Source organism: Fusarium solani (assembly GCF_023522795.1).
Source record: "Fusarium solani strain SB1 chromosome Unknown bctg00000000, whole genome shotgun sequence".
Taxonomy (NCBI): Eukaryota; Fungi; Ascomycota; class Sordariomycetes; order Hypocreales; family Nectriaceae; genus Fusarium; species Fusarium solani.
In genome coordinates, this window is record NW_027072157.1 from 4511166 (window position 1) to 4537926 (window position 26761).

General features: G+C 54.5%; 9 protein-coding genes across 9 annotated transcripts; 4 read left to right on the top strand and 5 right to left on the bottom strand.

The window, feature by feature from the left end:
* Positions 1–1252: 1252 nt before the first annotated feature.
* MRS44_001428 (uncharacterized protein) lies at positions 1253–4688 on the bottom strand (the record flags this gene model as incomplete). The annotated part of the gene is made up of 7 exons (XM_065623698.1): positions 1253–1353; positions 1408–3053; positions 3131–3772; positions 3825–4053; positions 4119–4212; positions 4259–4404; positions 4505–4688. 7 exons carry the CDS (start codon positions 4686–4688, stop codon positions 1253–1255), a joined length of 3042 nt encoding a protein of 1013 aa, XP_065480130.1.
* A 3942-nt stretch (positions 4689–8630) lies between these two features.
* MRS44_001429 (uncharacterized protein) lies at positions 8631–9787 on the bottom strand (the record flags this gene model as incomplete). The annotated part of the gene is made up of 3 exons (XM_065623699.1): positions 8631–9236; positions 9293–9386; positions 9441–9787. The coding sequence occupies 3 exons, from the start codon at positions 9785–9787 to the stop codon at positions 8631–8633; spliced, it is 1047 nt and encodes a 348-aa protein (XP_065480131.1).
* A 905-nt stretch (positions 9788–10692) lies between these two features.
* On the top strand, positions 10693–13572 carry MRS44_001430 (uncharacterized protein; the record flags this gene model as incomplete). Its single annotated transcript, XM_065623700.1, has 4 exons — positions 10693–10779; positions 10853–11177; positions 11233–13173; positions 13226–13572. The coding sequence occupies 4 exons, from the start codon at positions 10693–10695 to the stop codon at positions 13570–13572; spliced, it is 2700 nt and encodes an 899-aa protein (XP_065480132.1).
* A 1233-nt stretch (positions 13573–14805) lies between these two features.
* On the top strand, positions 14806–15457 carry MRS44_001431 (uncharacterized protein; the record flags this gene model as incomplete). Its single annotated transcript, XM_046267360.2, has 3 exons — positions 14806–14931; positions 14989–15117; positions 15176–15457. 3 exons carry the CDS (start codon positions 14806–14808, stop codon positions 15455–15457), a joined length of 537 nt encoding a protein of 178 aa, XP_046138304.1.
* Positions 15458–15764: 307 nt separating this feature from the next.
* Positions 15765–16517, bottom strand: MRS44_001432 (uncharacterized protein; the record flags this gene model as incomplete). The annotated part of the gene is made up of 2 exons (XM_046270493.1): positions 15765–16291; positions 16370–16517. 2 exons carry the CDS (start codon positions 16515–16517, stop codon positions 15765–15767), a joined length of 675 nt encoding a protein of 224 aa, XP_046138303.1.
* Positions 16518–17211: 694 nt separating this feature from the next.
* Positions 17212–20285, top strand: MRS44_001433 (uncharacterized protein; the record flags this gene model as incomplete). The annotated part of the gene is made up of 3 exons (XM_046270482.1): positions 17212–17296; positions 17450–20058; positions 20109–20285. 3 exons carry the CDS (start codon positions 17212–17214, stop codon positions 20283–20285), a joined length of 2871 nt encoding a protein of 956 aa, XP_046138302.1.
* Positions 20286–20519: 234 nt separating this feature from the next.
* MRS44_001434 (uncharacterized protein) lies at positions 20520–22145 on the bottom strand (the record flags this gene model as incomplete). Its single annotated transcript, XM_065623701.1, has 3 exons — positions 20520–20729; positions 20786–21812; positions 21898–22145. 3 exons carry the CDS (start codon positions 22143–22145, stop codon positions 20520–20522), a joined length of 1485 nt encoding a protein of 494 aa, XP_065480133.1.
* Positions 22146–23092: 947 nt separating this feature from the next.
* On the top strand, positions 23093–24433 carry MRS44_001435 (uncharacterized protein; the record flags this gene model as incomplete). Its single annotated transcript, XM_046274906.2, has 1 exon — positions 23093–24433. The coding sequence occupies one exon, from the start codon at positions 23093–23095 to the stop codon at positions 24431–24433; it is 1341 nt and encodes a 446-aa protein (XP_046138300.1).
* Positions 24434–25098: 665 nt separating this feature from the next.
* On the bottom strand, positions 25099–26318 carry MRS44_001436 (uncharacterized protein; the record flags this gene model as incomplete). The annotated part of the gene is made up of 3 exons (XM_046280643.1): positions 25099–25107; positions 25160–25918; positions 26175–26318. 3 exons carry the CDS (start codon positions 26316–26318, stop codon positions 25099–25101), a joined length of 912 nt encoding a protein of 303 aa, XP_046138299.1.
* Between the last annotated feature and the right edge of the window lie 443 nt (positions 26319–26761).

Here is a 26761-nt window from a genome sequence, read left to right on the forward strand (position 1 = left end):
TGTCGCTATTGGTCCGTGGGTGTGCAGGGTGTGTGATCCCTCACTCTCTGCCTAGCGGCGTCGACTGTCCCCTGAAACGCAGGGGCCTCGAGCTGAATTGTCGGGCGATGGGAGATATGGAAGATGATACTGTGATGTTCTTGGCCTTCTGCTGTATTGGTTGGACGGGGTTGGAGGGGTTGGAGGGAGGTGCCTGTCCCTCGTCACGTGCGATGTATCAAGATATGTCAGCGGTGGACGAGACGGAGGAACAAGAATCAGTTCTGGAAACGTTGGCTAGGATATCCAGATGTGGCCGAGGTTTGGGGTTTAAGATAAGTCTCGATCGAGTTCCCCTTTACGTGTCTTATACGGGCTGTTGGTCCTCGATTAATTCCTACTGGGGCTCTGTCGATCCAACGTCATCGTGCGCAAGCTGCCGTGCCTGGCTGAGATGAGATCAGAAGCATTTGTCAGGGGTTAGGCTGGAGTTTAATCGTTTAGGGATACCATCTAAACGCCTCAAGGCTCGAAGCGGAAAGCTACACATTCCAAGTGAAGCCACAATAAGTGAAGCTAGGGGCGCTGATGATAGGTTTCTCCAACGTCATTGAGAAGAAAGCATGGCATGCGGGCTGCAAAGAATAGTTGCCTTGATTAAAACTATCTAAATATTATAAGAATAATGGCATAATGAATCAATATTTTAGATCTCTCATTGATTATTTTATGATATCTTATGAATTAACCTTAGGGGAGGATAAGCTAAGACCTTGGACGGACGTTACTTGACGATTAACGTTCCAACCACGCTTTTCAAGACAGACAATAACGCTAAGGATAGACAAAGTGAACACAAAGAAGTAGAGTTTCTTAGAGATTGCTCAGGGTGAATAGATATATGAATAAATACAGGACTCCAGGCAGCTTAACAGAGCCTGGTCCATTTCCTAGTCTTCTTCCTCTCCCCTCTCCTGTAGCTGTCAAGATTCGCATGGCTTTTTTTCTTCTTCCATCTTCTAGTGGTATCATGTGTCAAAGGAGAACAAGGAAACAAGGGAGACCCAAGAAACATAAAAACAGATTAGCGACGGCTGGTATTAGGCGTGTGCAGGGCGTGCGAAATGTGTCTCGTAGATGTGCCACGTAGCAATGAAAGCTCGGTTCAGATGGTGGCGGACGGTCTCGGAATGTCCATGGTAGGAAAGTGTGCTTTACCAAGTCCTAGCACAAAGGGTCAAACAGTTGGTGTATCGTTGCGACATGGTGTTGTTCAGCGGCGGACCGGAGTCGCCTGAGGGCCGGCGGTGCCCTCCATGTTGCCGGTCAATTCGGCGACGCGAGCCTTGATTCGGGCAACGCGGGATTCAATAGCTAAGATCCCGTTAGTCTTGTCAACTTTAGCCATACTAACATGTCTCGACTTACTCTCTTCTCCACTTGTATCATCGTCGCCATCAGTGGTCCTGTGGGCAGGACGGGGTGCCTCGTCGGGTTGACGAGCGGCTCTATCAGCAGCGTTCTTGCGGATCTGAGCCCATCGATCTTGAACTCCAGGGCCGGCGGTGTTGCTCAGCTTCTCCTCAGGTTGCGCCGCCGAACCGAGCTGGGGAGAGTGACGGGGCTCTCGAGCGATGGGCGGAGGCGTCGCGTCATCCTCGTCGTCACTGTTAGGGGCAAAGGCAGGCTGGTCTGCGAGGGGGCCCTGGTTGAACCGAGCATTCTGCACCTCCACAGGGGTCGAGTTGTTGGTGCTAGGAGGGAGCTGAGCCTCCTCCATAGTTGGCTCAACGACCTCGTGGTTCTTCTGGGGTGTGTCGACACGCTTCACAGGCTCTTCCATAGGCGTGACAAAGTCGGCGGGTGTGGGAGTCGGCAGCTCAGAGTCATCGCCCTGTACAGGAGCGGGCTGGGGAATGGGGGCTTGGACAACCGCGGGCTCTGGAGTCTCAACACGAGCCGGAGTTGGTTGAGCTTGTGGCTCAGGAGTGGGCTGATCCCGTTGAAGGAGCGCATTCACGTTGGCGCCGGCATTTTCTGGAAGCTTGGAGCTTCGGTTCATGCGGAACAGCTTACGGAAACCGCGGTTCTCCTTGTTCTCCTTCTGCAGCTTCTTCTTCTTGCTCTCGGGGCTTGATGGCGTAGGGGACACCATGTTCTCACGAGAAAAGTCTTGAGGCAACTCGTTCTTGGGAGGAGGGGCGGGAACAGCGGCTGGTTCTGGATCCGGGAGTTGTGTGATAGGCTCCTGGACCTGCTCCTGAACTGGCTCCGGAGTTGGTACAGGCGCAGGCTCAACTTCGGCGGGCTTGTCGGGCACAGGAAGAGGCTTCCTTACCGTTTCCTTGGGGGCTGGCGCGAATGTCGGAGAGGCAACAGGCGTTGGCACGTCCTTAACGGGCACCTGAGGAGGCTGCTCTTGAGCATGCGAGCCACCATTGGTCTCGGCATCTCCGTTAACTCCCTCGGAGGGAATAGGTGATACAGCCAAGCCGCGACCTGCGTTGCTGTTGGCCATATACACGTCCTTGATCGTTCCCTTGTCGTACTTGGAAACCCACTTCAGTGCTGATGAAGCCTCACCGATGATGGTGGGCTGCAAGGTGAGAACACTGTTAGTCTTCTCAGCCATGAGCTCTGCATCAGTTCGGCCACGGCGCTGATACTGCTGCTGGGCAGCCAGCTTCTTCTCCTGAAGTTCAGCTGCTCGAAGCTGTGCAGCCTTAGCTTGGATCCTAGCATGAGTGTCGGGGCCAATGCTGGCCTTGCTGGCGCTATTTTGGCCAACGTTGTTTTCGAGAGCTTGCTTTCCAGCTGACTTCCGTCGACTAAGACCCTTTCCACGTCGAGTCCAGCTGAAGAAGCCCTTCTTCTCTGCGATATAGGCGCCCTCCTGAGGCTCTGGCGCCGCGCCAGCCACCATCTCCTCCATCACCAGCCAGCGGCCACCGGTGATCTTCGTCTCGACAATTGCGCATCGTCCGAATGCAGACTTTCGCTCGGCAGTCTCCTCAGGGGCGAGACTGGTCATCCAAACCCACCAGAATGCATCGTCCAAGGAAAAGGTGGTGATGCTAGCAAGTTCACCAGGTTCAAGGGACCGGTCGTGCTCAAGTCTTGGTCGGTGTGACTGCGAGCTTCGTTGTCTCACTGTTTCAAGAGGCGGCAGGACTTTGTCAGGGGGAGAAGCAGGTTGGATCGAGCGGCCTGGTTTTCGTCCACAAATCCGGAGGACAAGAAGTCGGCCCATGAGGGAGTTGTCGGTCTTCCGAGGCCGTTTCCAGACGCAGGCGTCCTGCGAAGGCCAGGTGGTGGTTGTTTCTGGGCCAAGGCACTTTCGTCGTCATCATCTTCCTCCTCGAGAGGACTAGAGAATCCGATATCCTCAAATCGCGACCAAGATGCATCACGCAGACTAGTCGAGTGCTTTGAGCTTGATACTTGTGACTGGTTGGCGCCAGCAATAGCCTTCAACACTCGACGGCACTCATCTGTCAAAGCTTTGATGGGGTCATCGTACTCGGAAAACTCCTGCAATGCGCGGTCCTCGTCGCGGTACTGGAAGTGGTTGGCCCTCCGCAAAAGGGCAAAAGGAGTCGGAGACACGGTGTCGACGATCATGACAACCTTGTTGGTAGTCGAGCTCATAAGGGCTGGTCGCTGGGGAGGATATTCGGTTTCCTGGAGCAGTTTCTGGAGAGACATCGGGAGCATGGTGATGCCAGTGACGTTCTGTTCAGGCGAGAGAGATCGGAGGAAAGCGAAGAACATGTGGCTCGTCGCATCGGCAGCACTGGTTTCAAGTAAGCAATCACGATAAACAGCAGTCGTTCAAGGTAACTTACCGAAGCCACCCCTCATATCCTCCCTCGAAGCCCTTGGTTGTATCCTTGTGCTCAAAGGCCCACCATGCAGCCATCCGCGACAGCTTTCGGCCACCAAGACCATTGGACTTTCCGTGGGCAGCAATTGCTGCCATGAGGTCGAAGAAGTCAAAGATGATGCGCTGACGGGCGCCATTCTCGACGCTAATCGGGATGAATGTCTTGAAAGAGTCTCGGGCCAGGTTTGAGTCTAGACAAGGGTCAGGTCTGCCGTTTGAAGATGTCGTTAACGTCATGCCATGCGAAAGCACATACCAATTTCTCCCACTTTGAACAGCTCATACGCATCCCAGCCAACAATGCCCCCCTGAATTCGACTCCAGCACCACTTTGCGACACCAGAAACCACCTGGGGATGTTAGTTTGCGCAATTCTCGCTGCCGTAACCCACGTACCATTGGTTCCGTCATGCGCAACTCCTGGAGCAATTGTTCACCACGTAGATTCGCATGAGACTCGAAAAAGTGACGGATAAAGGAGCGCACGGCGCTAGGATCGGAGGTCGGTCGGAATGGAAGCAGGAGAAAGGGGTGGTCGAGAGCTGGAGTACAGCATAGCGATTAGCATGTCGTGTACATGGAGGGGCATGATGGGAACGAGGAGTTGCAGGATGCGTATCCCATGTGACAAAAGCAACATACCTCGCGCCTTGAGCTCTTGAGTACAACATCGGATCAGCTCGTGGACCTCCTCGGGCTCGACAGAGGTGCGCGCGTAGGCATCGGTCCATTGTGGTTTGGGCGGAAGCGACGAGGCAAGATCGTTGGCGGCTTTCTTCTTGGACTTGGAGTCCTTTCCCTTGAGGCGAGCTAAGAGGCCAGCCATGACGGGCAACGGCTTAACAGCAGTTGCGAGAGAAGATAGTCAGGCGCGGTGGCGAGGAGATTCCATGCGACAAGAGAATAGGTAGGATGCAAAAGCGACGTCAAGCCGGGACGTGAATAAAGGGGCGGTGATGCTCTGGGGTGTACCGATGCCAGGTACTGTAGGTAGGAGCTATTCGGTGATAATTTCCCGGTTGAGAGCGGGAAAAGCAAGGCCCTGGTTGCGAAATATGGCCAGGGTCTGTCGGCAGTTGGGTCGATTTAACAGTAGCTTCTGCTGCACTGGCGATGATCGTGATATGAAATGGTGAAGCTGAATGAGAAGGTAGGAGGAGCCTGCGCGCAAGAGAGACGTGTAAGTCAGGGAAGGTGGGCTCAGTGACGGTTTCTACGCGGGCGTGAGCGGCATATGGGCGTACAAATAAAATTAGGGGACCCTTTTCCCCTCTGACGGATGTTGGAGGTTGATACAAGGCCAGTGAGATTGGCTGCTGCTGGGTATCGAAACGAAACGACGTGCTCGACGGGGGTGAAGGAGAAAAAAAAAGGAGGGGCACGAGGCCGGGGATAGAGAAGGATTATGGGAAGAATGGAAAGTGAATCGAAAGAGAGGAAGAGAAAAAAAAAAGTGAGTCCAACCAGAAGCAAGATGAGACGAGAAGAGAGAGAGAGGGTGACAATGGGATTGGGGACGGGACGGGATTGTGGACGACGGGGAGGTAGGTGCAGCGCACCTTGTGCTGGGCTGGGCTGGAGCGCGCTTCAGGGGCGACGACGGGGATGCGCGACCAGGTTTATCATGGATGGATGAGTACGTACAGAAGAGAACAGCACTAAGATTGGGATTCGGGCTCTTGCGCTGGGATGACAGGACAGAGAGCATGAAGAAGTTGACAAGGGTGGGTAGGGGCCCTTTGGGATGGAGGGAGGGGCGTGTGCTTGCGAGTGATGAGTGTGTTGTGTTTGTGATTGAATAACCTAGAGGTAATTGTGGTGTATTGTATAGATTCAATTCTGCTCTACTATTCATGATTGAGCTGCAGCATGATATTAGAGGGCAGCTGGCATCATGCGCTGTATGATATCACAAATCCATACTCGCGTCTGATCGGATATTGGCGCTGGGCCACTGTAACCGTGAGGCTGAGAATCACCAACGTACACAGGCACAGGCACAGGTACAGGTTTCGTCAACCAACACAACGCCTTCCGGATGGTTGACAAGCCGCGCCCGAGTCCAGCTCACCCCACGAGCCCGCAAGCCAAGGGACTCTAGGAACAGGCTAACAGGTCAGGGTGGAGGGGCTCGGGAAGCAGATTCGGGGCATTCCATTCCAGGGGACAAGGTGAAGAAGTGCCATGGGCGGCAGCAAAAAAGGACCCAAGAGTTGGGCAGTGTGCTACTCGCAATGTGAGAGGCCAAGACAAGAGGTAACCGTAACCGTTGGACCAGAGTTTACCAACGCGATTGGATAGGTTGGGCCGCTGCCAGAGGTCAAGGCTTCATCAGAGGAGTGGACCGCCACGTTCCTGGATGCCCTGAAATTTTAATTACGTTGGGCGGGCGGGCGGCCAGGTAATTAATTAATTGGACGTCCATGGGGGAGAGCGAGGGGCTTCATGTCTTTGATCATGCCGGTCCTCATGCCCTGGCTCTATCAGACAATGATGGCGATGGCTGAGGGAAGAGGAGAAAATAGGAGGACAGCCTACAGAGACGACGTCAACAACCTCAGAACAGAAACTTGGGATGATGGACCAGGGGTCACGCTCCCCAATCTCATCCATGGCCCGGCATCGGTCTTGACAAGCCTGTCACCTTGGCGCCTTGGTTGGACGCCGTCGCCGTAGCCAAATTAATTGGTGCTGTAGCTCTAGCTTGCGCGAGCTGAGCGACAAGCGAGACGACGCGCTGAGCCTCTCACGTCTTTTCTTTCGCGACTGATCCAATCTCTAGACCATCATTTCGGGTGGCTCGACGCCATCGTTTCGCATTGCCTCTTTCTGCCCTCTCCAAGAGTTCGTCAGTCACCCGATGAGGCGCCCTCCTCGCCCTCTCAAACTTCCTGAGCCGCTCACACGGGCGGGAGAAACGACGCCGTTGCGTCCCGTCTGGCGCCCTCTGGTGGCCTAATTGGCGGCGGACTGTCCCTTGCCAATATCAGCGCCTCTGTTAAGATAGGGCTTTCAGCCCGTCGATGAATCCAAGCCTCGCTCGTTCTTCTCCACGTCATGAGTAGCGCCTCTGGAGGAGACGAAAAAAAAAAATCTCCATTCAAGGAATCCTTGATGGTAATCCACTCTCGACTCGGCCGATTCAAATCGTTCCGGTTCGCGAGCATCTTCATCAGCCTCTCTGCCTGGGATACCCCATCTCCTGCCAGGAACCTCTCAACGGCGGGACATCCAGTTTCTGCCCGCAAAAAAAAGCCCAAATATAGCCCATCTATTCCTTCTCCCAGGCTTCTTTCGGGATGCCTTTGTCCAATGGCCGTACCGGTGGCTCGGTCATCCGTGGGGCGCCCCGAGTTGTGAGTTGGCATGGCCAGCGCATCCTCATCCCACCCAAGCCGGCATTCGTGGGCGTCGTGGGTGGCCGCCTGTTCGCCCAGGATCTTCTCTCGGATCGACGCTGCTGAGCTGGCAGACGGGCTGTGCCAGACGACGACTGGCTATCCCAAATGTACGAGAGTGAGATCAGGACGTGGCCACTAACACGTAGTGTCCCATCTCACACCGTCGGCAACCAAAGATGCAGGTCATACAGAGCCCGGAAACCTGGCAGCAAGCAAGCAAGCAAGCCTCGATCTTGCTGATGAGGACGAAACATCCTTGACAACCCGTCCAAGGCATGAGTCTGTGCCGTCGTCGCCATCAGCCTTCATCCCAACTCGGCCGCTTCTCGACGCCCAGACCTCGATCCATGACCCCGGTCTAGTCGAGAGTTGAACCGCAAACCAAACTCCACAGTCGTTATGCTTCATGCAAGCGGGGACGGGCACTTACTTGCGGTAGGTACCTACGTGCATCCCTCTTCTGCTCATCCGTATTCCGCGCCTGGGTTGGTATGCCAGGGCTGAAACAAGATGCTCATGGTTCAGGCGTTGGTTCCCGTTCGTCCACGTTGTTGACGCTCAGCCTTGATCATGACTGGCGCGTCCCTTCATGCCCCGCATTCTCATGGAATCTTTTTTTGACATGGGAGATCTGATGCTACCTCTTTTTTTGTGATGCTATACGGGGAAGACCTCAAGGGAGGCGTTCGAGGGATGAGGGAGGGTGCTTCAATCTCAGACCTTTTCCACCTCGACTCATCTTGAAATCTCCATTCGTGCGCTCGGTCGTCCAGCCCCCGGCGAAGCTGAAGGGATCATGCCATTTCATTTTGCTCAGACTGGATCTTCGGCTTCTCCTTCGAGAAGAGGTCTAGGCGAGAGACTAGCATCGCGCGCTGAAGAGTGGAGTTGAGCCGGTTGGAATTGCTTCAACACGGACCCTTCTCTCAACCGTGACCCTGAACTGATCAAGTCCCTGACCTCGGGCATGACGGCTGCTGGGTCTGGCCGGCCCGCTCTCCTCATCCCTCGATCCGTTCTCACCGTCCGCTGATCTCCGAATGTTGTTTACAGCACAATGCTTGGTTCGAATGACCAGAGGATGACGTCTTTCAACAGCTCGAACCGATACGCTAGGGAATCGTTCATCCATAAACTTATACTACAACTACGTATATCCATGCACATAGATTCCCGAATGTGATCCTTCCATGATCCCTGGCCCAGCGACCCGATCATCTGGGGACCGATATTCCTACATGCCAAATCCTACATCCTATCCGTACATCCCTAGATACTAAGATACCTTAACCCTGATCCCAAGTGCTAATACAACGCCTTCGTAAGAAAATAAATACGCTGGCTCTGATAAACTCCAAACCCATACTCTACTCTTCCTTCTTGCGCTTTTCTTCCTCCTCGGCAAGCGCGAGGGCTTCCTCCAGCGCCTCCTCGTCTGCAGCAAACTCGGCGTCGTTCTCCTTATCATCTTCGTCCTTCTTCGCTGCTGACTTGGTCTCTGTCTTCTTGGTCTCCTTCACACCCTCTTCCTCTTCGACAGCTTCGGGCTCCTCGACCTTGGCCTTGGTCGTGGCACCTGGTGCCAATGCCCAGTCAATCTCGCCATCAGGTCCGTATCGCGATACGAGCCACTCGTTGGCCTTCTTGAAGTGCCCACAGTCAAAGAATCCCCGAGAAGCGCTGAGAGGGCTGGGATGCACGCTCTGCAGTACGAGATGTTTCACTCGGTCGACCTTCTGCACTCGCTTGCCGGCCGGGGTTCCCCAGGCCATGAACACCACACCCCTCGTCCTCTTCTGAACAACTAGATCAATGACCTTTTGGGTGAAGCGTTCCCAGCCTCGGTTGGCATGCGAATTGGCCTCATGAGCACGGACAGTGAGGCAGGTATTCAGCATGAGCACACCACGGTCCGCCCAGGGTGTAAGGAGTCCTCCCTTGTTGGGAGGTGGCTCGAAAGACGGATAGTCCTTCTTGAGAGCAATGTACATGTTCTTGAGAGAGGGGGTGCGGGAGTGGGAGGTCGCACGGAGAAGGCTAGTCCATGGGCCTGGTTGTTGTTGTGATAGGGGTCTTGGCCGACGATGACAACCTTGACGTTGTTGAACTTGGTGTGACGGGACCTGATTGTCCGAGGTCAGAAAGGGGCATCAAAGGCAAGCATCGTAGGTCCATACCATGAGTAGACGTCCTCCTTGGGCGGGAACCATTTCCGGCCAGCAGCTGTCTCGCGGTTCAAGAAGCGCTTCAGCTCCAGGAACTCCTTGGTGGTGATGTCATCCTTGAGGTGGGCAAGCCAGCTGTCGTCGAGGGTACTAATCTCGAGCTGGAGAAGCTCCTTTTGCTCTGCAGTAAGGGTTCCCAACCACTTGGCCTTGTCGAACTTGACGGCCGGCGCAGCCGCAACGCTACCAGCGGGCTTAGGGGCAGCTCCGAAGAATGAAGCAATGTTACCATCGGCCTTGGCCTTCTTGGTGTCGCCTCGGCCAGCCGCCGCTGCGGCCTTGCGCTTGAGCGTCGACATGACGAGATGCTGTATGTGGAGATGGAGACGGAGATGGGGAAGGGGTCGATGCACGGTGAGTCCTCGCAGGAGAAAGACTCTAGGGAGAGCTCGCGTGGGAAGAATCCTGGGCAATTGGACTCGCCAAACGGTTCAGCGAAAAATTGATTGGCACCAAAACTTTGGAGAAGAAACAATGGAGATGGACGAGAAAGTGCAGGGTCGAGTCGTGATATAGGGAGTGTGATGAGATGTGACGAGATGTGATGGATTTTCCGAGCTAAAGTGGTGATGCAAGCCTTCAGGAGTCGATGGCAACGGGGCGCGTTGCGGGAGACGCGGTCGGACCCCAGCCATTAACGCGCTTCCCGTGACTTTCGCGTCGAGGACTGGGACTTTAGTTCAGGCTGCAGGGCACTGAAACCTGGGGGCTTTTCCTGAGTGGCTGGGAGCTGAAGTAGTTTCGACACTAGCAAGCCTGGCGTAACCGCTAGCTAGGCAGAACTAGGCAGAAACTGTGGAGTTGAAGATTGGTCTGGTTGTGGGTTGTGGAACTATGCAACTTGTGCAATTCAGACGTATCAATTGGGTTCTTGAGAGTTGCACAACGGCGTCGTCTGAACCACACAAGTGGGCAACTTCAGCCTTGAATATCTCGAGTGGTTAAAAGAGAGTTTCCTTCGTCAGACCCCTAGCTACTATCATTGGTGCATCTCCCTGCATCACTCGCGTTCGCAGACTCCTTTTCTGGACTGATGCATTGGCATTCCCATCAAGGCCAGACTGTGCCGGCGCTGACAACTCAATTCGTATTCTATCTTGGATACAGTCACTCATTTCCCTCTACTGTTCACCTATTCCAACTGCAGCCACCTAGCAAACTTGCACTCCTCACGAATTCAAAGCCTCTCCAATGGCTTCTCCTAATGAACTTGTTCCTGCGTGGCGCATTAGTCAGCCGTCGTCACCACGCTTTTCCAATCTGGGCACACACCCGACAGGCATTACCTCATGTAAGCTCCGACCTCAACTGGACAGCTTGTAACTCCCGGCTGCTTCGAACACCCCGCGACAACAACACCGCAGGCCCGCATCTACACTCTGCAGGATAGCCATGCTCTGCGGCATAGCTCGAAACTTTGGCACATAGAAGTTGCCCAAGATGAGGCAATCAATCGTCTGGGTTCTCCGTTAGTCAATCGCTTCCACTCGGCACACGCGACACCTGGCAAGCTTGCTGACCTTTTGTTAGTGCTCTGGCAGGCCACCTTGGGAGTTAGCACGAATGCCAAATATTACCAGCAAGAGATCAAAGAACAGCCCGTTCAGAGGGGAGGTCAGAACAAACATGTCGCCGCTCCAAGAACCGATGTGGTTGTTGACCACAACCACCATCATACTCCCCAACCTGGTACAGTCGGCCTCGACGGAGGGAAAGGGAGCGCAAAGACACTAACAGCTTCTAGGTGCGGAACTGGTCGATGCAGCGATGGCTGAGCTGAACAAAGCACCACAACCTTCACATCGTCGAAAGCGAAAGGCGGCAGGTCTCGTCGGAACCGCCCTGCGGTATATCCTCAAAGCTATCCCCACCAGCCCTGTAACCTCGCCATCCCAATCCCACGATTCTTCCGCCACCGGTTCCATCTCCAATGCGATCGACCTTCTCGAGCGAGCCGCGCGGCAGAACAATTCTGACGCTCTCTACTTGCTCGCCGAGATAAACTTCTTTGGTAACTACAGCCACCCAAGAAACTTGGACGTGGCCTTCAACCACTATAACCAGCTCGCCAACGTGTACGGAAATACGACGGCCCAGTTCATGGTCGGGCTCTACTATTCCACGGGGATCGGTAATGTCGTTGAGCGCGATCAAGCAAAGGCTCTTCTCTACTACACCTTCGCTGCTCTTCGCGGAAACGCTCGCGCGGAAATGGCTGCGGGATTCAGGCATCACGCTGGCATTGGAACAACTAAGAACTGCGAGACGGCGGTGAAATTCTACAAGAGTGTGGCAGACAAGGCTATTGCCTGGCACAGATCTGGTCCTCCTGGTGGTAGAGCTTGGGTCCAACAACAATGGCGAATCTCGGATGACCACGGAGGTATCTACGGAGAAGGGGCAAGTGCTTCAAGTGCAGGTATGAACGCTTTCAAGCCGAGTTACGGATCCGACGCGAATGCTGCCATCGACGACGTGATTGAGTACCTCGATTTGATGTCTCAAAAGGGCGACTTTAAGGCATCGTTCAACTTGGGAAGGATATACTACGAGGGCCAGCGGGGTCTTGATCCCGATATCGACATTGCTCTCAGGTACTTCAGCAAGGTCGTGTCCCGCTACTGGAAGCAAGATGGACGACTCCACGAAAGCCCTAAGCAGGGCCTCGAGAAGATTGCTACTAAGGCGGCTGGCTACATTGGCCGGATGTACTTGAGGGGCGATGGCGTTGCTCAGAACTTCGCAAGGGCAAGACTCTGGTTTGAGCGTGGTATCACGCAAGGAGATGCCCAGTCGCAGCACGGTCTCGCTCTGATGCTGCTTCATGGATACGGAGGGAAACAAAATGTGAAGTTGGCCATGGAACTCTTCAGAGCATCCGCGGATCAGGACTTCCCTGCTGCCATGGTCCAGATGGGGCATCTTTACTTGGACCAGGGCGGCCAGGAGGACGTCAGGATCGCCAATAACTACTTTGAACTTGCGGGACGACACGGCAACATCGAGGCGCATTACTACATTGCAGAGATGATCCACCATGGCGTTGGACGGGAGAAGCTCTGTGGTGCCTCTCTCACATATTACAAGAGTGTTGCCGAGAAGGCCGAGCCGTTGGTCTCGTCTTGGGGCGATGCCAACGATGCGTACGAAGCCGGTGACCATGACCTTGCGTTCCTGGAATACCTTCTGGCTGCTGAGCAGGGTTATGAGAAGGCGCAGACCAACGTGGCATACATGCTGGACTCTACACAGGGGCGCTTCGCGCTGTCGTCGTTTCTCCAAGTGGCTCGAGACAAGAGCGGCCTTCTCAAGAACCCAGCGCTCGCACTCGTCTACTGGACTCGATCATCGAGACAGTCGAATGTCGACTCGCTTGTCAAGATGGGCGACTATTACTTTGATGGCATTGGCACCGAGGTTGACGTTGCCAAGGCTGTCCAGTGCTACACTGGAGCCTCGGACTATTCGCAAAGCGCCCAGGCTCTCTACAACCTGGGGTGGATGCATGAGAATGGCATTGGACTGGTACAGGATTTCCATCTGGCCAAGAGGTATTATGACCATGCGCTTGAGGTGAATGAGGAGGCATATTTGCCTGTCACTTTGAGTTTGTTCAAGCTCCGGCTTCGGAGCGCTTGGAACACCTTGACACATGGACCGATTCATTCAATCCAGGATGAGCCCAGTAAGTCTTCCGTTGAATCATTTTGCTGTTTATATCCTTACAATGCCTTCAGAACCGAAAAAGGTCAGATCACTCTCGGAATGGATCAACCACTTTTTGCAAGATGACGGGCAGTATGACGAGGAATACTATGCTGGCGAGGATCTCTACGACGGCGCGCTGGGCAGCGGAGAAGGCGCGGGCGATGATGATGGGATAATGGAGAGCCTTCTTATTGTTGGCATCACCTTTTCGCTTGTGTTCCTCCTCTGGTGGCGGCAACGACTGCAGCAGGCACATCAGGAGGGCGAGGACGCTCGACGAAGAAACCTGGAAGGATTGCCTCCGAACCCGCGGCCTGAAAACGGCCGTGATGGTCCTGATTTTGCTGGGTGGGCTGCGGGAGGTGTCGGCCTGTAAAGTACCTATGGATGTGTGAAGAGTGGTGGGCATGTCCCTTTCTTGATGGTAGCATTGGAGCGATGGCGTTTCTGGGTTCATTTTCTAAGCTAGATGGAATTGTGTAAGAGATACTCAAGAGCGATTTTCATCAAACGGTATTCTCGACCTTGGGCTGGTATGTCGGCTTTGAGTAGAGTCAGTGGACGGCTTTGTCCGCCATGGCTGGCGTGGAAAAGGCACGTTGCACGCCACTTGCTGATACGTGATATTTTGGCGGCCAGCCTGAGAGAATTTGAATAACGGAACAATCCCGTATTTTGTATCAATATTGATTCAGGGAATGCGACAACCGTCAAGGTAGATTCTCTGGGTCTCGTTTCATCCCTTCTTTTCGTCTGTTTGGTGAAGGCTGGCGCTAACAAAGAGCGGGACTGTCTGTCAGGCCCTTTGTGTAACACGACGAATGGCTCTGAGATGGTGCAGGATGAGACGTTTCAAGGCAAGAGGCTGAGCTCGGAATGGGCAGCGCCCGTGAATCCTTTCACGGTTGTGCAACCCTTGACAAAGCAGCCAGCCACGGGCTTGGACGTCGTCTACCTAAGCGATGGATCTTTGGATGGAATTATCTTCGGTGCCATTGCTAAAATATCACTCTGAATGGAAGAAGCTACTGTAAGCATGACTCTTTTACTATTGAGCCCCGCGATTCCAGACTCAGCAGTGATAAACATGGAGTTTCTACTCCGCAGGACAAGGAGGCTTGCCGCTTGTCCATAGGCGCCCGTGAGCCAAGCAGCCTGGCCCCCTTTTGGGCCTGTGAAACTTGAATGCGCAACGCCTCCTGCCACGGATCGTCGCCCGGAGAGAGATACTGCACGGAGATCCCTCCCCCTTCCCTTCCCCTTCTCCTCTTTGTGCGCCAAAGCACGCACCGCAAGTCTATTTATGATTTTCTGCTTTGCATGGCAGCTGCCAAGGATCCTTAAATAACTCTGTTCCCTTTTTTCACTCTTTTTTCACCTTCTCCGCTTAGTCTCCCTTCTCTTGCATCTCATCTTCTGGTCAGCGGCCAGTTTGCTGCTTACTCCAAACAACCTCCACACATCCCTGCGACGTCGGGGCCGCCCTTGAAACTCCATCACCCTGCCTGGTTGCCCCGGGGCCTTGCGTGCATGCACCTCCCACCTCGGATGGGACAACTTGAACACAACATAACACACACTCCATACAGCAGAATTGCCGGTACTGAACATGTCGGCGACTCGATTTGTGCGGCGCGCTCTGAAGCGCAGAGATGAAGACGACGACGATGATCGCACGGAATCATGGGATCTTGACGACGACGATAACGATAATGGCTATTGGTGGTATAGCGATGTAGGCGACGCTGCCCGATTTCACCGCACCCGACGTTTCGCATGCTAATTGAAGTAGGAGGGAGTGATCGTCAAGTGGTCAATCCTTGCCGTCATTGTCGTTCTATTTACCCTCTGGATCGTGGGCGGATACTGGCATGCGAAGAGGAGGATCGCAAAGGGCCTACGACCTTTGGCATACCATCGAGTGAGTCGGCCTCCAAATCGCTTCTATGAGCCTGGACGGGCGCTAACATTACTTCCAGTGCTTTGTGAGCAGGCGCATGATGGCACAGGTCGACCCAAGATACGCATATCACCCACAACCGTATTATGCTAGCTACCCGGGGCCAGACGGACACAACTACGTGCAGCCTGGTGGATATCCCATGTACAACATGCCTCCTCCGGTATACGACCCGTCACGGCCTCCCATGTACGAAGAGCCTCCCGAAGGTGGCTCTAAGATCGACCCGACGCAAGGACAGAGACGGGACAACGGACCTGCAGACTACCAGGCACCACCAGGACCACCCCCTGCGAGATAGACAGCGGAAACATGTACAAGATTAGATGGATAAGGGCAGATACACCAGGATTTTGATCAAGATATGTTTAGGTTTGGAGGCTTCACAGGAAATAACGACCATCAATGCCGCTGCTGGGAAACTATCAAATTGAAAGGAAACGAGCTAGCTTATGATACTAGAAATAGATAGGCACTAACGGCCTTGTGCTGAATTACAACAACACTAAGATCGTTCTCCTTTTGCAGTAAACCCATAACCATAAACTCCAGTCGCCTTGGGTATATATGTATCTGTGTGTGTGCATGATCTGATCCGGGGCCTTGTTCTAATCCACGTCCATGGCATCTGGATCGTCATCTGTATATGTTGGAGAGACAATCGCATCATTCACCGAGTCACGGTCTACGCTCGGTGTATTCGTCTTGCCCTCTCTTTCTAGTCGCTGCTGTTCTCTCGCGCGATGCCTCGACTCTATGATGGCCTTGCGCACGCTGTCCTTGTCCTCGGGCACTGTCAGCGACTTGGGATCACTGTAGAGTACAAGCTGCATGCCCGCCAGCTCGCCATCGCTGTTGGCAAGGACGGCAGGAGGAATTCGGTTTGCGCGCAGGTGCTTTTCAATGTCCGGGAGGAAGACGAGCTTGCCGGGATCATCGGTTTCGCTGTCGGAGGAGAGCTCATCGTCGATGTTGTAGATGTAAACCTTGTGCTTGGAGTCATCGAGTTGCATCGAATCATTGGGAACTGGGCGTTCGCGAGTAGAGGACGAAGACGAGGGCGCGGCATTGGGAATAGACGGTGTTGGAATTGATGGTTCCTCGACAGGAACATACAGCTTAGAGCCGCTTTGCTCTGTAAGTCGCGTGCGACGTTAGCTCCATGGGATCTACTGGGACGTTGGAAGAGTGGGACAAGACGGGATGAACGTACCAATGTTAAGCAGACTCAGGCGCTTAGAAAGACGCTCATTGTCCTGAGTCTCTGCCTTTCTCTTGCGCCGCAGCCTCCTCGACTTGTCAATGCCGTCGGTAGCAACCGGGGCTGCCGAGGTGGAGGGAGATTGCGCTCCGTGCAACATGATTGATTGATTGTCAAGTAGAGAGATGGAGGTGTCCGGGCAGTCAGTGGTCAATGGACCCCCCTTGGACGCCGCCGCTGGAAGGCCTAAAAAAAAGGGCAACCTTGAACCCTTCAACATCCGGAGACGAATCAACGAGAGGGAGAAGGACACGGCTGCCACCACCCGTGGCGAGGATGAACCGTTTTTCGCCTGAGCGAGTATAAAAGCTTTTTTGTTTTTTTTGTCTGGCAAGAGTTCGCCCCTGATGTGGGTGAACATCAATCGCACTGTCGGCGGCGGAAGCAGCAGAAGCAGAAGCAGCGCCTCTTCGGCCTGGAACGGGATTGCGATAGCGGCGGCACGGGTGCCGGGCTTCAGCGGTTGCGATAGCGGTTGCGGGCGTTGGAGTCGGCGCTGTCCGCCCCGGAGCTGGAGCTGGAGGCAAGTCCAGACGAGCACGGGTGGGCGCGGGCCTTATGTATCCCTCTTGACTCATTCAGCGGGTTCTTGTAGAACTTTCCACTCCCCTCTGTCGGCGCCACCAATAATACAGCGACAACCTCTTCTCCTCCACAACCACAACCTCCCCCAGACAAACGTCGCTGCGACTCCGCGACAAACGACAACCACGATATTCGCGCGACAGATCCCCAAGGCCACAAGGAGATTTCCCTCTTTCCTCTTTCGCCGGTCTTACTCCAGTAGCTCGACTATGGCCGAGTCCGAGCTCAAGTGGCCCGCTGCGCGCGTCCGCCAGACCTTCCTCGAGTACTTTGAGCAGAGGGGCCACACGATAGGTACGCGATAGTGCGGGCAACACGCCTCGCTACCCCGGACGACTTCGCAATTATACCCAATTTCTTCTACCAGATTTCTTCAATGCCGGCATCCAATTTTTATCATCCCTTTCCTATCTTGACAGGCGCTGACAAGGCTCTTCTCCAATGCAGTCCCCTCCTCCTCCGTCGTCCCTCACAATGACCCCACCTTGCTCTTCACCAATGCGGGCATGAACCAGTTCAAGCCCATCTTCCTCGGCACCATTGGCAAGACGGATCCCATGGCCGGCCTCAAGGCCGCCGTCGACAGCCAAAAGTGCATTCGCGCCGGTGGCAAGCACAATGATCTTGACGATGTCGGCAAGGATAGCTATCACCACACCTTCTTCGAGATGTTGGGCAACTGGTCTTTCGGCGACTACTTCAAGAAGGAGGCTGTTCAGTACTCTTGGGAGCTTCTGACCAAGGTCTACGGTCTCGACCCTGCCCGTCTCTACGTCACTTACTTCGAGGGTGACGAGAAGTTGAAGCTGGAGCCTGATTTGGAAGCCAAGGACCTTTGGTTGTCCGTTGGCGTGCCTGAGGACCACATTCTCCCTGGCAACATGAAGGATAACTTCTGGGAGATGGGTGACCAAGGTCCTTGCGGTCCTTGCAGTGAGATTCACTACGACAAGGTCGGTGGTCGCAATGCCGCCAGCCTCGTCAACATGGACGACCCCATGGTTGTCGAGATCTGGAACAACGTTTTCATGCAGTATGACCGACAGAAGGACGGCAGCCTCAAGTCGCTGCCCGCCAAGCACATCGATACCGGTATGGGCTACGAGCGATTGGTTTCTGCTCTCCAGGATACCGTCTCCAACTACGCCACCGACTGCTTCACCCCCCTTTTCAAGAAGATCGAGGAGGTGACCGGCGCCCGACCGTACAGTGACAAGTACGGCAAGGACGACGTCGACGGTATCGATACCGCTTACCGTGTTGTTGCCGACCATATTCGAACTCTGTCATTCTCCATTGCCGATGGCGCCGTCCCCAACAACGATGGCCGAGGTTACGTCGTCCGACGTGTCCTGCGACGAGGTGTTCGATATGCCAGGAAGTACTTCAACGCCGATATCGGCGCTTTCTTCTCCAAGATCCTGCCTGCCTTGGTCGACCAGATGGGCGAGCAGTTCCCCGAGCTTGTTAAGAAGCAGCAAGATATCAAGGAGATTCTTGATGAGGAGGAGATTGCCTTTGCACGAACTCTGGATCGCGGCGAGGCGCAGTTCGAGAAGTACGCTGCTCAGGCTGTCAAGGATGGCTCCAAGAAGCTCGAGGGCGATGTTGTCTGGCGACTGTACGACACTTTCGGCTTCCCTGTTGATCTGACCCGATTGATGGCGGAGGAACGAAGCCTTGAGATTGACGACGCCGAGGTTGAGGCTGCTCGTATCAAGGCCCGAGAGGCTAGCAAGGCTGTCAAGGAGTCTGTTCAGACTTTCTCTAAGCTCAACGTCCACCAGATTGCCGAGCTCGAGCAGCAGCTCAAGGTCGAGCGAACCAACGACGACGCCAAGTTCCTTCAGGGTGACAGCAAGGGCAAGGTGCAGCTCATCTACGACGGCAAGTCATTCCTCAAGTCGACCAAGGATATTCCTGAGAAGACCGCCCTCGGTCTCCTGCTCGACAACACCAATTTCTATGCCGAGTCCGGTGGCCAGGTCGCCGATACCGGAAGAATCGTCATTGATGATGTTGCCGAGTTCAACGTCCTGGACGTCCAGAACTTTGGTGGCTATATCCTCCACAGCGGTTACATCGAATACGGTGCTCTGAACTCTGGAGATGAGGTCATCTGCGAGTACGACGAGCTTCGTCGATCGCCTATCCGAAACAACCACACTGGTACCCACATCCTGAACCACTCGCTGCGGGAAGTCCTTGGTGATGATATTCACCAGAAGGGTTCGTTGGTGGACAACGAGAAGCTGCGTTTCGATTTCTCCCATAAGACTGGTGTCAAGATTGAGGAGCTTAGGAAGATTGAGGATAAGTCCAACGAGTATATCCGCCGTGGTTCCCCTATCTTCTCCAAGGATGTTGACCTGGACCTTGCCCGCCAGATTGAGGGCTGCCGTGCCGTCTTTGGCGAGACCTACCCCAACCCCGTCCGTGTTGTGTCCATTGGCAAGGACATTGATGAGATGCTTGCCGACCCCAAGAACGTGGAGTGGCGCCAGTACAGTGTCGAGTTCTGTGGTGGCACCCACGTTGAGCAGACCGGCCTGATCAAGGATCTCATCCTCATCGAGGAGAGCGGTATCGCCAAGGGTATTCGTCGTATCATTGCCTACACTGGCGAGGCAGCGCACCAGGTCCAGCGTGAGGCTGATGAGTTTGCCAAGAAGCTCGACGCCCTTGAGAAGCTGGATTTCGCCGAGAAGGAGTCCCAGGTCAAGGCTGTGTCTGTGGAGCTCAGCCAGCTCACCATCTCTACTCTGACCAAGGATGAACTCAACAAGCGATTCCAGAAGATCTCGACTGCCGTTGTGGCGGAGCAGAAGAAGCGCCAGAAGGCCGAGGCCAAGACTGCGCTCGACACAGTCCTCAAGCACTTCAAGGCCAATGAGGATGCCAAGTGGTTCGTTGGCCGCCTGCCTATCGGTGCCAACGCCAAGGCTGTCGGTGAGGTCGTGAAGCACTTCCAGGGCAAGGACAAGGAGAAGTCTGTGTACCTGTTTGGTGGCAGCAAGGAGGAGGGTGCCGTTGTGCACGGTGTCTATGTCGGAACTGTAAGTTGTACAGCATCTTTTACATGGACTATTACTAACTGGAGCTTCAGCATCTTTCTTCACAGGGCGTCACCGCCGAGCAGTGGGCTGCTTCCGTGTCCGAGGTCATCGGTGGCCGTTCAGGTGGCAAGGAGCCAACCCGACAGGGCCAGGGCACCAAGCCCGAGAACCTCGATGAGGGTGTTGAGACGGCGACGAAGTGGCTCAGCGAGAAGCTGAAGTTGTAAAACACATGGCATGACTGTTTGGGACATTGAGGGCATGGATGTTTGTAAATCGGAGCAATTTTAGGGATTCGGACAGACAAAATGGAATGATATAGAGCGTCTTGTGCACGAGCCATGAGAGAACTGGACAATGAAAGGGGCATAGCTGATGATTCGGTTCCATAGAGGGGTATATATATTTTATCCAACCCGGGATGTATATCTACAAGTCATGCTTTTGATTTGTTTGTATTTTTACACAGTCACAAGAACGCTGGCATTGCGGTAATGCGACAACAAGGGGTTCTCCCCGCTGCGAGTCTCGGTGTCCTCGACGTACGCCCACTTGCGCATAAAGTCGCCGTGGGACATGACGCGAGTGAGCTTCCCCGTGATGGCTCGATAGATGGCCTCTGTGATCCGGAAGTCGGTGGGGAAGAGGATGTCAAAGTAGCCTTGGTGGACCTAGTGGTTGTTAGTTTCGTGGATGAGAGGGACGGCATAGAATCAGGGGATCTTACTAGAGGCGTCGTGACGGGCACCATACGCCGCTTGTACCGGGTCTGAACGACGGGGGCGTTCATTCCCTTGACAGCTTGGGGGAGCCAGTCAAAGTCGGAGGTGACGAGCCGATGTGCGGGAAAGTACTTTTCCAGGACATCAAAGAACTGCATGAGGCGAGTGGGGATGAACTCGGGGTCAGAGAGGTTGGCCGCGAAGGGGAGCTTTGTGGAAAGGTATCGCAGAGCAGTGTTGGTCGGATAGGGTTTGGGGTAGTCGCCGCCAGTGGCAGCATGACGAACACGAAAGTAACGGGCAGCGACAGGGTCGAGCTCATGGACGTAGAACTCGTAAAAGTCGCCATCACCATCAATGAGGACGTGACCCTGGAGAGGCTCCTCGGTGGCGACGTCGTAGCGGATGCCGTCGTGGGAGAAGTTGTCAAAGACCTCCATGGCAAGGAAGAAGCACGGCGAGGGCACGTACTGATCCCAGTCAAAGATGGAGCGGTTGACGATCTCGACCTTGTCGGCGTGGCCCCGGGACGCCGCCGTGGACAGCAGGTGACGGTTCTGTAGGGCCGCCAGGGAGGTCGAGATCTCGATGATGTTGAACTTTGTTCGGGCGTAGACCTGCGGGTCGACTTCGCGGATGTAGTCGAGGATGTTGAGCATGAGGGTGCCGCGGCCGGCACCCATCTCGTAGATGAGGAGATCGTGGTAGGGGTAGGTGGTGAGTCGGTAGTTGGAGACGAGGTACCGGGCAATAGCCTCGCCATAGTAGGGGCGAAAGAGCTCAGTAGGTGTATGCCAGAGCTGCCGTGTCGGATTGTCGCCCTCACGATCATCGAGGATGTCCTCGAACTCGGTGTACCGCCGTCCAAGCTCCGACTGGAACTCGAGCTCGTCGCGCATGGAGCCAAAGTCAAAAGGCTCGCCAGGGCTGAAGATGACGGCCTGCTTGGAGAAATATCCGTACGAGGGGTTGTACAGACTATCTGGAGCCTCAAAGTCAGCCATTGATCCAAGGCAGGGAGCAGAGGCCAGCCTTGCCGTCGATAAAGTCCCGGAGCAGCATTTTGACCTTGCGGGGCCTCTCCTTGCGCTGCTTGAGCTCGGCCAGCGATATGTACGGGTACTCTGCAAACTCTGCGGACCGATCTTGAGGTAGAATATGCGTTCGCTGCTGCCATCGACTCTCGTTCTTCTTCATGCCGCGATCGCTCGAGGGGCGGCCGGCGGCGTACATCCGGCTCTGGTGTGCAGCGCGGCCGGGGCCGGGGCGGATGCCATTGGGCAGGCGGGGGAGGTTTCCCTTGCAGCCCCGGGGACGGTGCCGGAAGAGCTGGCGGAACAGCTGGGCCACAATGGGGGAGTCCATTGCTTCAATGATGGCCTGGGGATATCGTCGGCATGAGGGCCCTTTTCGTGGTGTTGAGCACGCTGAGATATCGGCAAAAGTGGGTCCGGTGTGTCGGGTGTACCTCGGGCTGTTAGTAAACCGCGGAAGCTGTATCGCCAACGTTGGAGCATGCGAAGAGTTGCCGCTTTTAGACTAATGAAAGGGTTAATCGACTTGTTAGTTGAGAGTAGATTATCATTATTCCAGAACTACGGAAGAATAGGTGTGGTTTATTGAAATTGTCGAGTTTTATTGGAAATTCTACAGAACCTCACTTAACTGAGCAGGAGCAATCAGTCACCCGGATCGAGAACCAAATGAGATACCGCAACGTCGACGACGAGTTTACCTAACTCCTCCCAAGCATAATCACTAAATTTATATAAAATATTTAAGAACATATTACAATAATAGCTGCACTTCAGAACCCCTTTGCCTATTCTTACTAAACTTTATTAACTAACTTTAGGGGAGGATATGCTAAAGAGTTTGTACTGGCTTCTCCTCGACCCGGGTGCCAGCATCCATGTCACGAGATCATAGCTCCTAATGTCCCGTCTCTCTGCTTCGCCTTCAACACTTGGAGGGGTAGCTTCACCCCGACCTACAACATCGATGCCAAGCAATCACGACACTTCCGCCTTCGAGATAACCCCAAGAAGTCAAAGTCTCTTCAATGCAGCAAAATCATGACACATCGTCGACTTGAAGTCATCACGAGATGATGGCGCCGGTACAAGACTAGGGCTCCACATGACATCACGGGCGCACGCACCAGAGTCTCGTCATTGTAACTAACAATTTCCATCTTCACTTCAACCTCACGGCTCAACGACAGCCACAACGATGCGGGCATTTTAGCTTCAAGGGATAATCCCCCACCAAAAAAGGCTTGGTTTTTACTTCAACAGGCCAAGATCTTGCAAATGTCCTTGAGCGATCACCCCAAGGCCTACGGCACGGCCGCCGTGGTCTTCGCCTTTACTACAGGCATTCTCGTCACCCTCGGCTTCAAGGACTTTTACCCAGACCTCGAGCGTCGGTACCAGCGCAAGCGCCGCGCAAACTCGGGGGGTTCGCGTCGGCCGAGTCTGTTCTGGAGTGCACCTGTCACCCTCGAGGACCATGAGTCGGAGACATCATCACCGTCGCCGTATGATGTCGCTCGCAACAGCTTCGCCTATGGCATAGAGGGCACCATCGGCAACACGCCTCTAATCAAGATCCAGTCTCTATCCGAGGCTACGGGCCGCATCATCATGGCCAAGGCCGAGTTCCTCAACGGCGCTGGGAACAGTCCCAAGGACCGTGTTGCACTGAACATGATCAATGAGGCCGAAGCCCAAGGTCTTTTGACGCCACACCAAGGCGATACCATCTATGAAGGTACTGTTGGCAGCACGGGTATTTCACTTGCGACGCTCGCTCGCGCAAAGGGCTACCGCGCCCACATTTGCATGCCCTCAGACATGGCCCTTGAAAAGTCTGATCTACTTCTGCACCTCGGCGCAACGGTTGAGCGAGTAACGCCGGCGCCTATTACCAGCCCCGATCACTTTGTCAACCTTGCCCGGCGTCGGGCTGTCGAACACGCCGAAAAGGCCAATGACGGCAGTAAGGGCTTCTTTGCGAACCAGTTCGAGTCTGCGGCCAACTGGCAAGCACACTTTAACGCGACGGGACCCGAGATCTGGCGGCAAACCAACGGCGATATTGATGCCTTTGTAGCCGGCGCAGGAACTGGTGGTACCGTCTCTGGCGTCGCAAAGTTTCTCAAGGAGGAAGAGAAGGCGACAAATCTCAAGATTGTCCTCGCCGACCCGCAGGGCAGTGGCCTGTACAACAAGGTCCGCCATGGTGTTATGTATTCGTCAACAGAGCGCGAGGGCACCCGTCGGCGGCAACAGGTCGACACCATGGTCGAAGGCATTGGGATCACACGACTGACGGAAAACTTTGAGGCGGGTCGGGAGCTCATCGACGACGCCGTGCGTGTGACGGATGAACAGGCATGCCGAATGGCACGGTGGCTCGTCGAGCACGACGGCATCTTCGTTGGTAGCAGCAGTTCCGTCAACTGCGTCGCCGCCGTCGCCACCGCCATGACTCTACCTCCGGGGAGCCGCGTCGTGACGATCCTCTGCGACTCTGGAACGAGGCATCTGAGCAAGTTCTGGAAACACATCAAGGAAAAGGGGCTTGAGGGGGAGGGCCATGGCGAGGCGACCAACCTGTTTACCGAGTTAGGGATACCCGAGAAAGAATGAGCAAGTCAAGGGAAAGAATGATCTGTCCAAGTCATGATTGATGTCAAGAAGCGAGTGTCGAGTATGATTTGGGATCGGGCGGGGGCTTGTTCGACAGAGCCCATTACGCCTAAGCCAACACCAACACCCAGCAATGAGCGCCATCACACCCCCCCCGCGCGACATACACAAAAAGAAACCACCGACACGGCCATGGATTGAATGGCAAAAAGCAAAAGGAATGCGTAATCTGGGAATCGAACCCAGGGCTCCCCGACGTTACTCGAATGGCAACGGAGAATTTTACCACTAAACCAATTACGCTTCGTTGTGGTTGTTGGGTTGAGGGCATCGTCAGAGCGTTCATGGATTCGGTGCGGGGAGTTGTCGAGACATGGACAGCGACTTCAATGTCTATTGTCACCAAACTTTTGCACCCGGCCAGAAATACCCTTCAGATCTCGTTTTAAAAAAGAAATAAAACTAGGTAGTGTGTTGGTAAGAAAACAAGAGAGAAGAAAGGTATCTCGCGCCGTAATCTTTCCTTCTTGATACATGTTTAAGTCGCCGCTCCAGTTCCCGTTAACTCCATGACCCTCCAATGTGTAGTATAGCTTAGCTAGCTGCACGCAGAATGCTGTCTGCGCAAAGCAAAATAAAACGCCCCCTCCAACATCAACATCAACTTAAGAGAACTGTGACTATGTGAGCTTCATGTTTGAAAGTGTAGGCGAACAGTAAACATACCTTCCATCTGTGTCCGCAAGCCATGCATTCGCAAAAGGTCGTCATCGGTTCATCGGCGGCTCGCGTCTGGGCCTGCGTGTAGCTGACCTGCTTCTTCTTGCAGCGGCCGCACTCGAGATCTTCGCTGATACTCTTCTCTGCCATGGGCACCTGAGCCTTCTTCATGTTCTCCTTCTCCAGCTCAATTTCCTTCTTGCGCTGGTCCTCGCTCTTGAGCTCGTCATCCGTCATCACCACGAACCTGTCTGCCGAGATGTCGCCACTCATGACACGGCGGCCGAGGTCCTTGTTGGACTTGTTCTTGAGGTTGGTAAAGAGCGATCGAATCTTCTTCTTATACTCGGGCGTCTCTCCCTTGTTGCGAGTGTAGGCGGCATGCTCGACAGCAACGGCCTTTGCGATGACGTCGGACTCGGAGGCAGTTGAGCGATAAGCCAGTCCGTTGTAGATGAGACCGATACACTGGTTGCGGACGGTGGAATCGGTGCGCTTGATATCCACGCCATCACTATCGTACTTGCGCTTCTCGGGGTCGCCCTTGAAGGCCTTCTTGGCGCCACCGGACGACGACGGCGGCGGAGCGGCCGGAGACGAGGTGGGAGCGGGAGCAGGCGAGCCCATCTTGGCCTTGTGGAGCTTCGAATTCTTTTCTTGCTCGACAAGCTTCTTCCATTTGGTGACAAGTTCGGCGGCGGCGCGGGCGATCTCCTTGTTGGAATTGGAGCGAAGTTTGCCGACAAAGACACCTGCCCTTGTAGCCTATCGATGGTAAAACCACAAGAGTTAGTTTATGAAGACGGACAGAGTGAAGACGATGACAAGTCGTCTAGACAGCAGAAAACACGACCAATGCAAATGTCCGGACCGGGCGCACACGCATCGAGATCCTGGGGAGTGCGATCACGCATTTGCGCGACAAGACCAAAAGACCAGGCTCGCGCGACAAAGGGGAAATCTATATACTCAAGAGGGCGCAACCCTCTCTCTGTCTCCTTTTATCCCGTCTTCCACGTACCCTCAACATCTCCTCGGTGGGGGAGGCATCCTTCTTGAGCGACTCCAGCAGCTTGATGGCGTTCTCGGGGGGTTCGTTCGCAGCGACGCACTTTGTGAGCGCCTTGACGCGCGAGGCGAGCTCACGTTCATCCATGGACGGCATGGTTCAGTACAACGAGTGCGCGCGCGCAAAGAGGGACAGACGATAAAAACCCAACAAGAAAAAAAAAGCAACTGGGAAATTTATAGAGGTTGGAGTGAAGTTGCACACCACATTTGGGGATTGGGGGGGCGGCGCTTTCGCAAACGCACGCCAGAAGCGTAATGATTGGCACGTGAGCTGGGAGGAACGTTGGGTTTTTCCGTGGTTTAGCCCCGACGGCGGAGGTGGCTGTGGAAGGAAGCTTCGGAGGTGGAGGAGGGGAGGGGTCGGAAGCTGTCCCAGTCAATGACAGCTGCAACAACGGTCACTCCAAGTCCGAGTTATTTCCACTTCACCTGTTTTGAATGATCAATTTACAGCTTCATTTCTTGAACGGGTGATAAAGCTAGATTTTGCCCATTTCCTGGCCTTCCTTGGCTTGTCGCTTGCAATAGGCATTCATA